The sequence below is a fragment of the Sus scrofa genome, chromosome 13, assembly GCF_054392235.1.
Source record: "Sus scrofa isolate SSC_HxYL_T2T_F1_AM1 chromosome 13, Sscrofa_HxYL_maternal_Yorkshire_Landrace_v2.0, whole genome shotgun sequence".
NCBI lineage: Eukaryota > Metazoa > Chordata > Mammalia > Artiodactyla > Suidae > Sus > Sus scrofa.
Window position 1 is genome coordinate 114739376 of NC_139395.1, and position 13056 is coordinate 114752431.

The 13056-nt window shown below is 34.4% G+C and overlaps 1 protein-coding gene across 10 annotated transcripts in view; it reads right to left on the reverse strand.

Moving 5' to 3' along the window:
* IFT80 (intraflagellar transport 80) overlaps positions 1 to 13056 on the reverse strand; it is a 134865-nt gene that overhangs the window by 46605 nt on the left and 75204 nt on the right. For 9 of the 10 annotated variants that reach the window (XR_014824242.1, XR_014824240.1, XR_014824241.1 and 6 more), the window contains 3 exons: positions 10947 to 11065; positions 6561 to 6635; positions 3074 to 3237 (listed from right to left, as the gene is read on the reverse strand). Coding sequence is in view for 6 of the 10 variants with exons in the window: in XM_021069732.2 (XP_020925391.1) it covers positions 3074 to 3237; positions 6561 to 6635; positions 10947 to 11065 (358 nt within the window). In the remaining 4 variants the exon portion in view is untranslated. Of the gene's footprint in view, positions 1 to 343; positions 3238 to 6560; positions 6636 to 10946; positions 11066 to 13056 lie in introns of all 10 variants that reach the window. The other variant, XR_014824243.1, reaches the window with a different exon arrangement.

Genomic DNA, 13056 nt, shown 5'->3' on the forward strand with positions numbered 1-13056 from the left:
TCGGTCTACAGCACAGCCACAGCAACACCAGATCTGAGCTGCATCTGTGACCTATGCCACAGCTTACAGCAGTGTCAGATCCTTAACCTGCTGAGTCAGGTCAGGGATTGAAGCATCATCCTCACAGAGACAAGGTCAGGTCCTTAACCTGCTGACCCACAACAGGAACTCCATTAGTTGTGATTTCTATTGTTAGCATATACCTCTGTCTAGCTTTAAATGAATACTAGTTTCTTTAAAATGAAACATAATGAGGAATTCCCTTATGGTCTGGAGTTAAGGACTTGGGTGTTGTCACTGCTGCGGCTCCAGTTCAACCTCTGGCCCAGGAATTTCTGTATGCTGTGGACATGGCCAAAAGAAAGAGAAAGAAACATACGGAAAACATTTTCTTCTCTTTTTACATCAGTTCTACAATACTTTTATTTTAGTCTTTGTATTTATTTATTTATTTTTGTCTTTGGTCCTTTTAGAGCCGCAAGGAGGTTCCCAGGCTAGGGATCTAATCGGAGCTGTTGCTGCCAGCCTACGCTAGCACCACAGCAACACCAGATCTGAGCCACATCTGCAACCCACACCACAGCTCACAGCAACGCCGGATCCTTAACCCACTGAGCGAAGCCAGGGATCGAACCTGCAACCTCATGGTTCCTAGTCAGATTTGTTGCCAACTCCTATTTTAGTCTTTTTAATTTTCTGTTTATAGCAGGACAGAATTACATGATTATTTTGTTGAACAATTAAAGTTTATGTAAGTAAAACAATTTATTTGAACGTAAATCCCTATTTCCGAAAATGTTCGTAATTCTTTCTAGCTCTAAAATTCTACGAATTATCAGAGGATTAAAGAACAATGAAATATCTTTTAGATGTGAAATTAACTAGAAAAATTCAGAGTAACGTATATTCAGTTGGAAACATACATAATTTATAGCTTCTATCTAAAATATATGGTGTTGAATAAGAAAAGTATAGAAACCTCAGAGTGATCATTGGGATTTTCAAGTGTAAGTTTATTGAAGACAAGAATCTGACTTCCAAATTATGATTATTAACAATTACAGAGCCATCTTAAATCTGTCTGCTGTCTGGATAGTATTTTCCTCTTTTTTTAGTTGGAAAGGAAGTCCTTTAAAAACAAAACAATTATCAAATGTCTTCTCTCAGAGAAAGCCTAAGGCATAGAGAGAGCGAACAGCTCAAGGAGAATTATATTTCCTATCAGTATGAGAGGTGATGCTATCTGAAAGTACTGAAAATTTAAAAGTGGGACAGTTTTTGGCTCATGAAATAAAGTCTTCCATGGTGTGAACTAACAAAATTAAGAGCCAGGTCAGATATATTTTTTGTAACATGTCATGGTAATGAACAACATTTAGCAATATGAATTAACAGAGGAAAAACAATTATTTGGTATTTTTCCACTAGCCTTTAGGGACACCTCACTCTCTTTCTTACCCCACTAGCTCCTCCTCCTGATACCCATCTTTAAATATTGGTGTGCCCAGTCACTGGTGGTCTTCTCCATCTATACCCATTTCCCATTCAGGGTGGTTTCATTCAGTGCCGTGGCAACATCTACACACCAATGCCTCCCAATTATACGTCTTGTCTCCAACTCTTTTCAGAGCTCTGAGTTTTTTTATCCTATTGTTTCCTCTCCACCTCTGCTTGCATGTCTAAGAAGCACTTAAACTTACCATGACCAAAAAAGAACCCTGGGTCTGTGTACATCCTCTAGAATTCCTCATTCCCCATTTTTCATCTTGTTCATCCAGGAAAAAAATTAGGACCACATGCTTGCTTCCACTCTCTCATGCCAACATCCTTACCATGGCCAAGTCTTTACCTGATCCAGCTCCTACTTATTTATCTGTCTTCTCCTACCCCTCTGCCTAGGTCATGTAGATCTAAGTCCCATGGCCTTCTGGCAGTTCCTTTTATGTATCAATCATTCCCCCTCTTGCATTTGCTTGTCCTACAGTCATTCCCCTGCCCACTTCTAAAATTCTCTATCCCTGCATCCTGCATTAATTTTCTTCACAGCATGTATCATTAGCTGACTATATTTGTTTGATTATTTGTCCGTCTTAAGCATTGTTATGTCCTCACCTTCTAGAAAAGTACTTGGCACATAGGAAGTACTCAATACCATTTGTTGGATACATGTTGTGATACAACATTGCCTTAAAAAATGATTTCATTCTACTGTGGAACTCCAAAACACCTGAAATACTTATATTTATTTATAAACACTAACGTGGCCTAGATTTTGATATGAAAATTTAAAATTATTCACAACTTTCTACTTCACTAATTTAAAAATGTATAAATGTAAAAATATATAGACAAGCAAAATAAAAAGTACATTGAAGCACACTATATACTATGCTACTAAAAAAAGAAAATATTTTTTAAAGATCAATAAACTTAAAAACATACATTTTTAGGACTCCAGAGTCTTTTTTTCCCTTGGAAGTAGGTTAGAAGAGACTTACTGAATACGATGCTAAGGGAACAGTGGGCAGGAGACCTGGTCTGCCTTGAAGTAGCAGTTTGGGCTCTTATTTTTTGGGAATGGGCTTCTAACCATGCTCTCTAAGTTTCTGCCATGCAATAAGGGATTAAAACATGACCGTTCTGGTTGTCTGATATTTGAGGCCACTCGAGTCTGTTAGAAGTTAACACAAAATGGCTTGTGTATAAAACAGCTTGCACGTCCCCCCGCCCCCCAAGAGATAGACAATGACAATCTTTGGCATTTGGGCAAAGGGAGGATTCAGTTTTGAATTCAAACTCTAAACCAACAGCTGCTGAATATATAAAGATTTCACTCCTTACCACTAAGCTTTGATGTTGTGACAATATCTACCTGTTCCATCATCTGGGTATAATATGAGAACTTTAGTTCTTTAATTAATTCATGCTTAGGACAAATTAGGAAGGTCATAATTCTTTCATATAAAGTGAACATAATAAATGAGAAAATAAAAGTTAATTGATGAAAATTTTACAGTGTTAACAAATTTCTTCCATGGAAATGTGACATGGAAAATTATAAAAACGCACTTACTTTTCTCATCAGCTTTGTCTTTTATTGCTATGGTATCATTACTCAGAGAGACAGTCTGTGCATTTAGAATATCTGTTCTCATTCCAGGAAATTTTGGAGCGGAAAGGAAGCGCCCTTCATAAGAATATAAATAGATACCACCACCATCCACAAGAAGAAAATGTCTAAAAAATAAAGAATAAAAATATATTCTCAAGTAAGAGTTTACTATGTTTTCATTTTTATATTAGAAAATAGTTCATGCTTTGGAAAAATCTAAATCTTACAATTAAAACAATAATAAAATGTAGATATATAAAGAATGAAATACAAAAACAATCTGAAAAAAAAACAGCATTGGTTGTTTTGCTTTGTTTTCTAGTTTTTTTTTTTTTGGCTGTTTCTGTAGCACACAGAAATTCCCAGGCCAGGGTTCAAACCTGTGCTACAGCAGTGACCCTAGCCCCAGCAGCGACAATACAGGATTTTTAACCTGCTAGGACATGTGGGAATTCCATAGGTTTTCAGTTTTTCATGGAGATAGGATAAAAAAAATGAAAACACTCATAATCACCACCTAATACATTAAAGTTTTGATTCATTTTATATTATACTTGCAATTCATTTCCTATCCTAAAGAAAGCATCTCTATACAAAGGCAATAAAAAAAAATCTTATAATTTATACTTCAGTGATTTTAATGCCAGATGCTATTTGTTTCATGAAACAATATTAATACATATTTCACAAAGGACAATTAAATTGCAGCATTAAATTAGACTAAATACTGGGTAAAGTCCTAAAGAGTGAAAATTACTCAAAAATTAACATCGGAGCTAGCATTTATTAAGATGTTAATTGATGAAAATTTTACAGTGTTAACAAATTGACTTTAAAATAATCTGGAAACCATCAGTAAATGTATTCATATCTAAAAACATTTTTTTTATATCAGGGACTTGGATTCATTTGCTGTGCTGACAGCTCTATTCAAGGCATAGAGTCCTGTATATTTTATTTTTTAATAAGCTAAAATGTAAATATTTTATGGCTGCTATTTTTTCCTCTGAAAATTTACAAACATGTCAAAAACAATTTGAACAATATAGAGAAAGCAAAAGATCTCTTGCAATCCTCCTACCTCCACAGACTTATGGCAAAGTATGGATATACCTTAATTTACTTAATTAACACATTCCTGATAGATATTTATTTATTCCAAATTATTCACTTTTAAGCACTGTCTAAAATATGTACACATCTCTGCATGTTTACATTACTTATTTCCATAGTATAACTTCTAGAAATGTAATAACTGTGTCAAAGGGGATATACTTTAAAAAGCTGAACATATATTGTCAAACTGCCCTCTGAAAAGCTGTCCTGATTTACAATAATAAATGGATATGTTGGAGAGCCTGTTTCCTCAGTGCCGAACATATTATTTTTTTTAAAATGTTATGTTCGAAACTTTAATATCCTTGATTCAGAACTATTTCTTGATTCAAGAATTGCTAATTGTTATTCTTTTGCTATGGAAACAAATGGGAAATAAACACCAAAATGAATGAAAAGTTAGTATATAATGGATGACAAATATATACACTTGAATTAAATTAATGCTTGAATACTGGTGCATTGCTTATTTAATTGAAGGGTTTGGCCCTAATACATTAGTGTATGAAAAAATTATTTGCTCATGTTGATAAGTGCCCTTCATATTAGTACATATTCTTTCTTTGTTTCAGTACTAAAAGTTTTTTCTCTTCTAAACAAAACACTAGAGAGCTTTACCCTCCTTATGAGTAAACACTGTTTCAAGGGGCAAACATTTCTTTTCTTCTTAATGGTTGCACCCACAGCATACAGAGGTTCTTAGGCCAGGGACTGAGTCTGAGCTGCAGCTGTGGCAAAGCCAGACCTTTTAACCCACTGTGCCAGGCTGGGGATGGAACCCATGTCTCCGCAGCGACCTGAGCCACTGCAGTCAGATTCTTAACCCACTGCACCACCGTGGGAACTCCAATGGGCAGACATTCCTCAGTATAAAAATAAGACCAGCAATGGGCAGTAAATAAAATAATCTTTAATTATCTAATCATGTATGCCATTAACATATCCCTTTACTAAGAGCATATTCAATAAATACATTTATAAATAAGGTACAAAGAAATACATTTATTTGGAACTGTTCAAAGTAAAAAGAATTTCAGAAATATGTTTTTTAGATAGCTGACATCTTCCCTTTATGTGGCAAATATGTCTTTTTGCTTTAAAAATTTAAGATATAAATAAAATAAATAAATCACTGGTTCAATTTCATTAACAGCTGAAATTTGTTTAAAATTTGACAATTATTTTCTTTATCATTCAAGGTTATCAATATGATGGTTATACTCTTCGGTAACTGTTTAACTGATGGCTTTGATACTCATGAGAATCTGGCTGTACACCAGAATAATTATGCTGTTCAGCTACAAAGTTCTGTGCTTTTAGTTTTCTCTATACTCCCTTGCCAGGCGGTCACTTTTCTTTCTGTCATTGAGCCAGCCTCTAACAGCCCATCAGCACTCCTCTTCCAGTTTGCTATTTATAAAAAGCTATGTGCTAGAAAACCTGATAATAACAATATTAAGGGCTGCCTAGGTGGTGAGTAAAGGGATGAGGAATAAAGTACATGATTTTAGTGCAAAGATTTCATGGGTAGCTATTTTAGGTAATTGCTGGTTATACTGTCATACTTTAATCCTGGTTTTATTGAGTTGCAGCTTTTCTAACTCTGACCTCTGATTCAGTAGGGTATCACTGTAATTGACATATTGATGGATAATTTTCATGAGTAATAGCTATTCCTACTTTACTACAGTTAACTGGCCCAGAATTTCTCAGTCCTATATACATGAAGGTCTTGGTAGAGAATATTGTTTTTCAAACTTCAGATCATAGACTAGTAGTGGCTCATAAAATTAATGAGTTTCAACCAATATGTAAAAACAGAAACAGTACAGAGTAGAAAACATGCAGACAATGAAGTCAAAATTATGTTATAGTAATAATGCCTGCTTTACTCTCATTCTCTCATGTCATTACTCTGATGTCATAATAAGTTTATTCTCATCATTTTTAATAAAGTGATACCTTTTAAATATTTCAATTTAAATTTCTAGTATAATAAATGCAAATATACACAACCCACAAATAACCCTCAATAACTTTTTAAGAATGTAAAGAAATTCTGAAACAAGTTTCAGAACCACTGATCTAAGAGCTTATTTTTTTGGTTTAAAATAAATAGTAGAAAAAAAATAAGTAGTAGAAATAGACATTCCAAGTGACTAATATACCATTCTGTAAATAGCATACTTTAAAGAGTACTTTACTGAAATTTAAAATATTTTTAAAATAAAATTAAAAAAACAAAAATAAAATATTTTAACCCCCCCAAAACAAAAATAAAATAAAGTATTTTAACCCCCAATTTAATAGTGAAACATGATTAACAAATTACCTTTCTGCCTGGAGAATTAAACTAACGGTTCCTTCTTTGAGATCAAATATAAGTGGTGTGTTCCAGTTCTTTATACTAAAAGACAAATAAAATGGGTATTTATTAACATTCAAAATCCCAAATACTTTTAAATAAGTAGATGGGTACTCCTTTCAAATAAGTGTTTTCAGTTTCAGAGTACCTCTGTCTGTATTTCTACTATAGCACCTGGTGCATTATTTTGGGATTATTCACTTACACGTCTGTATACCTGACTAGAAAGCAAACTCTGTTCCCGGCACCTGAAACATAGTAAGTACTCAATAAATGTTTATTCTAGGAACCACAACCTGCAAATTGAGGAATCATATTCAAGTTCTGTCATTTATTAACTCTGTGATCTGGGCATGTCATCTAGTGTTTCTCTCTTGAAAAACAGTAGCAGCATAGCATAGTAAAAGAGGATGGGCTTTTGGCTAGACAGACTGGGATTAGAAATCTGGTTTCGATACCTGTTGGCCATATGATCTTAATAAGCTTAACCTCCTAAACAACAGATTCCTTATTTGTAAAGTGGTGATAATGATGACCTGCCTAAAGTGTCTGGCTAACTGTCTATTACATAGCAGACACTGAACAAACTAAAACTGTAATAACAATAACATGAAAACATGATTATTTTTCCTACAGGTCTCCCAATGTTATTGTTGAGTTGAATGAAGATTTCTGTGAAACATTCTGTAAACTGTAAAATACTATGTACAAGTAAGCCATGACTATGCCTATTGAATAAGTGGATGAATGAATAAACAATTAACTCCTGTAATTTTTACGGTGTAATATGATTCAAAGTAGGGATGGGTGGAGAGAACATTTACAAACTGAAAAGTCCATTCCCAAATAATCAAAGTTGTTTCATAGTTTAAAATGCTTTATTACTCCTATATATTCTGAAGTTTTCTCAATTACTTTCATAGAACCAATTCTTTAAGTCAGATTAAATCTCGTATTCAGATTTAGGAGATGAGGGAAGGGAAGGCTGCAATAAGTAGGTACACATCGGTGGAAATCAATCTTGGCTAATGCAGAGTCTGATACCTATTTCAATAAGTAAATGCATGCATAAAGCCAGTGAATAGATTGCTGCTAATAATTAGTAAGTCTGGGGTTCACAGGTATGAAAAAGCTATTTACTATTGGACTTTAGAAAAACATCACAGCATGCTTCATTTATGCAATCATTAGAATTAACCTTTATTCTTTGTTAGGAAAGCTAATGAGAATAGTATGAGGTTTTTAGTAATGTCCTTACAAAATATCTGAGACTTCTGACAACTGAGATATGTGTATATACATAAACACCCTAAAATACAACGATGATCAGAACAAGAGAATTTTTATTACAACTATTTGAAAAATAAAGTGAAAATTCAACACACAATGCTTATATACGATTTTCATTGTCTGGAACTTCTTTGCATATAGACCAGTATATTGCATACATGTTTGTTATCAAAATTATATTCTTCTTTTTTTGTTTTTTTCAGGGTCACACCCATGGCCTATGGAGGGTCCCAGGCTAGGGGTCAAGTTGGAGCTACAGCTGTCAGCCTGCTCCCGGATCCTTAACCCACTGAGCAAGGCCAGGGATCGAACCCGCAACCTCATGGTTCCTAGTCAGATTCGTTAACCACTGAGCCACGACGGGAACTCCCCAAATTATATTCTTATTACTAAAAAGGGAGCCACAGTTATTAAGAATGTGGATTTAAATTCCAGCTCTTCTTTCAGTAAAGATGTTAGGTAATTTGACTTAGGGTGAGTTACTTAAGTACCTCTATGCCCTTTAGTTTCTTCATTTTGTACAATGACAATAATACTATTTTTATTATTATTCAACACACAGAGTAAATTAGATCATGAACATAATAGTTGTTATTATTTGAAATACCAGTAGGTTTTTTTTCTTTCTTTCTTTCTTGGCTGCGTCCACAGCATGTGAAAGTTCCTGGGCCAAGGATCAAACCCGCACCACAGCAGTGACCCGAGCCACTTCAGTGAAAACACCACATCCTTACCCACTGCACCAATAGGGAACTCCAGCTTTTTAATTTTTTTATTTTTATTTTTTAATTTTTTACTTTTCTTGCCTTTATAGGGCCACACCCACAGAATACGGAAGTTCCCAGGCTGGGGGTCCAATTGGAGCTATAGCTGCTGGCCTACACCGCATCATATCAATATGGGATCTGAGCTGCATCTGCGACCTACACCTACACCACAGCTCAACAGCAATGCCGGATCCTTAACCCACTGAGTGAGGCCAGGGATCAAACTGGCATTCTCATGGAAACTAGTCAGGTTCATTACCACTGAGCCGTGACGGGAACTCCCAGGTTTTTTGATTTAATGAAATATGTTTCCATATGGTGGGTGTCAGCACTACTTCATTCCCACTACCACTCCCCACTATTATTTCACTTTAATAAATATTTTTTACCTTAATAAGTGTCTCAACAACAACAGAGGGGAGGAAGTATTAAATCAGAAAAGAAATTTAATATTTTGATACATATTAACTGGTATGATAAGGATTAGAGTGACAAAAAATTAAATAAAAACTTCTAAACTTTGGGTAAATATTTTAAAAGGCAAGCTTTATAATACAAGTAATGCATAATGATACCAATTCCACAGATTCAAACATTACATCTTTGCCATTAAAACTAGTAGAATAAATCCCTCATTTGGGGCAGTTAAGAGCCCTACCTTTTTAAAACCCTAAACTGAGGAGATCTTCTCTATTTTCCTCAACTCTATGAAAATTAACTATTTAAAGACCTATGTGCACTAAGTGATTGTGAGATTCCCTCACATTCTATAGTCCCTTCCCTATACCTCAGCAGTCCAACTTGGTAGCTTTCTTGACTTTTCCTGAAGTCTCTTCTTTCACATAGGAAAAATATTTTTTGTATTTTTCAGGTAAAACTGAGCTGCTTGTTGCTTTATCCACTTTCTCCTTTGCTTCTTTCATTACTAGGCATGGCTGTTATTCTAAGTTGCTGGTTCTGATTAGCAGTAGATTTACATATAAGTGAGTGACAATTTTAATCGTTACAGCAGTTGATATTGTTAATTAAATTTTAGGATATCTTTGTGTTATGTATTACTGGGCTTCAGCTTACCAAGACAACACTACACTATATGTTTTTCAATTTATTTACTCATCAACAAGTATTTAAGTACCTACCACATTTGGGGCACTTTGCTAGGTACTGGGTATACAGTGGTGAATTAGATACATACATCTTCTGTTCTCAACTTTCTATTCAATGAGTAAACTGTAACCACATGATGTTATAAATACAAGAAAAAAATGTAAAAAAAATACTTATTTACAACTCTTCAAAGTGTCATAGTAGTTACTTGAGTTTTCAGCAGCTTGTATTGATTGTCATATTTGCAGGAATTTTGCAAGCCAACTGTTCAATAAAGCTATTGTTTAAAATTAAATTATATAAATGTACTTTAAGCAAATTACATTCAAAACAAAGATAATAAATACTCAAAACATCACTTCCAGGTTATTTTATTACATCTTACTATTATCTATGCACTTGAGATTATCTACATCTATTGTATCTATATGGTGGCAATTCCATATTGGTTTGCCACTGTGAATCTGTGACATCGTATTGGTAGCTTGAAACTGGCCCATGGCAGAAGTATTTAAATCACAGCAATCAGCAAACACTGCAAATCAGCTATGTTTGTTTGTTTCTAGAAAGGCAGCTCAACATTTATCAGCACATACTTTAAAATACCAAGAGAATATTTAAAGTTTTAGATGCAGGTTTCTTAGATGTATTTTGAATCATTCCCCGCTTTCTAATACAAAGTGTACCAAATATATTTTCATTCATCATTCTGGACAGCTCTGGATTATCAATGTAAACATCCATGATTACCCTGGGCCAGGATGTTAAATCTAAACACCTCCTTGTGTCCTTACTGAATATCTTTCAGCCTGTTGTCTGGCTGCTAATTGTCCCCTCTGCCAGTGGTTAGGTGGTTCCTTTTCCCAAAATTTATCAATATGCTCTTAATTTTCTCTGGGTATTGAAATCAAATCATACTTAAGTTCTTAGAGCTATGAGTAAAGTACGAGTAAAGAGACAGTGTGATATTATAAATGTGATTATTAACTTTTGATGCACAAACTTTATTTGCTCTTTTTTCCCTGCTCATAGCTCACTTTTAATCACTTCATGGTTGAGAGTAAGTTCAGGATAAGGTCATGTTTTGAGAAAGGTGAGTTTGAACCAAACCATGTTGATACGAAAGCTTGAAAATAAATTCTTCCTCACAGAAAAAACTCTAGATTTTTAAGAAATGCAAGATGCTTACGAGAAAACATAACATTGAAGAGACGTTGAAACAACTAAGTGTGCATAGTTCAAAGATGCTTTAATGACTCTATCACGGAACTCCAATAAATCCACTGCATCATTAAGAACATTACGAACCTAAAGAAGGAAAAATGAAATACCAACAAACAACATTAAAATATATCAAACTTTCAGTTAGATAAGTTAGCAAGATTTTGAAATAACAAAAAATTCAATGCACTCTTGATTACCTAATCATATAAAAAAGAATTCAATAGGAACCAGGCATAAGATGACATCTTTGAGCATAAAAATCAACAAACAAAAGTATGGATATAGAAAACTTAGAAATAAGTAGAAAAAGACCTATAGCAGTTTCTAACCTGAAAGCCAATCTGTGTGATTTAGCAGTGGAGTCACAAGGTAAAAAAGGCCATAACATGATACATAAAGTCAAAGGAGTACAGCATATAGGAATTAGAAAGAGACTATATGAATTCTGCTCAAAAAAGTAAGGATATCTCTTTTTTTCAAGGCTAGGTTTTACTTTAAAATTTAAGTTCTAAACAGAGAGATATAATAACTTTAAAAATCAAAAGTGGAGTAGGAGGTGTTAGTAAAGAAACCAACTGCATAGTGCAGAAGCCAAGCTGAACAGAGGGGTTGGAAAGTATTTCCATATGTAAAAACACAGAGATAATATGTAAGAAAGCCAAGCACCAAATAACAAATGGAGACTTGCCTACGATAGTCAAAATTGTTATAAAAGTTTGTTAACTGAATAAAGTTTACAAGGATTTTAACACTTGGCAGTATCAGCCAAAAATCACGAAGTTGGTAGATAACTAGAAACAAATTAAGAAAAATGTTGGGCAAGTCAAATTTATGAAATCTCTGGTCAATACCAGAATGGATTAGACATTACAGTAAGAGGTGAAAATTTTAGAAAAAGAGATTAATTGTTCTTATAAGTTAGTATTTCTTTAAATTCTCCTCAAAATGTTATGATCTTTCTAAATTAATATGATAGTTATAGTATTAATGAAGACTAAAAGGGTATGGAAAAAAAAATAGGAAGAGAAAGTCAAACTCATTGTAAGTACTTCTTCAAAGTACATATACCTATAAGGCATTGTTTTTATTTTCTGTTTCCCAACTGCTATGTCCACCAAACTATTATCACCATGACAAGAGATAGCAGAATTATATACATATATAATCCTTGATCCAGCAATCTTTTTTTTTTTTTTTTGGTCTTTTTAGGGCTGCAGCTGCGGCATACAGAGGTTCCCAGGCTAGGGGTCTATTCGGAGCTGTAGCCGCAAGCCTACGCCATAGCCACAGCAATTTGTGATCTGAGCTACGTCTGCAACCTACACCACAGCTCATGGCAACACCAGATCCTTAACCCACTGAGCAAGGTCAGGGATCAAATCTGCAGCCTCATGGTTCCTAATCAGATTTGTTTCCACTGTACCATGACAGGAATGACCCAACAATCTTACTTGTAGAATTCTATACCAAAATAAACAAGCAAAACTATGAATTAGCATACACATAGGCTATGATTACACATAGCACTACTGGTAATAGCAGAAGATTAGAAACAGTCCAAATGTCTATCAATAGGGGATAGGATGAATAAACTGTATTTACAAAGTAGAATAGTATACAGCTATAAAAACGACTAAGATCTATAGGGCAAGCTCCATGACGTATTGTAAAATAAAAAATGCAAAGATACAAAACAGTGTGTATAGGATACCTTTTATCTTACATACGGAAGTATATGAAGATACATGGGTTTATTTATGCTAAAAAATGTAAAATAGCATTCAGTAATATATATTAGAATAATATTGTTTTTTTTATTTTTTACGGCTGCACCCACACCATATGGAAGTTCCCAGGCTAGGGGTCGAATTGGAGCTACGGCAGCCAGCCCATGCCAAAGCCATAGCAACGTGGTATCTGAGCCATGTCTGCAACCTACACCACAGCTCATGGCAACGCCTGATCCTTAACCCACTGAGTGGGGCCAAGGATTGAACCTGCATCCTCATGGATAACAGCTGGGTTCGTTCCTGCTAAGCCACAACAGGAATTCCAATACCAAGATTATTTTACAC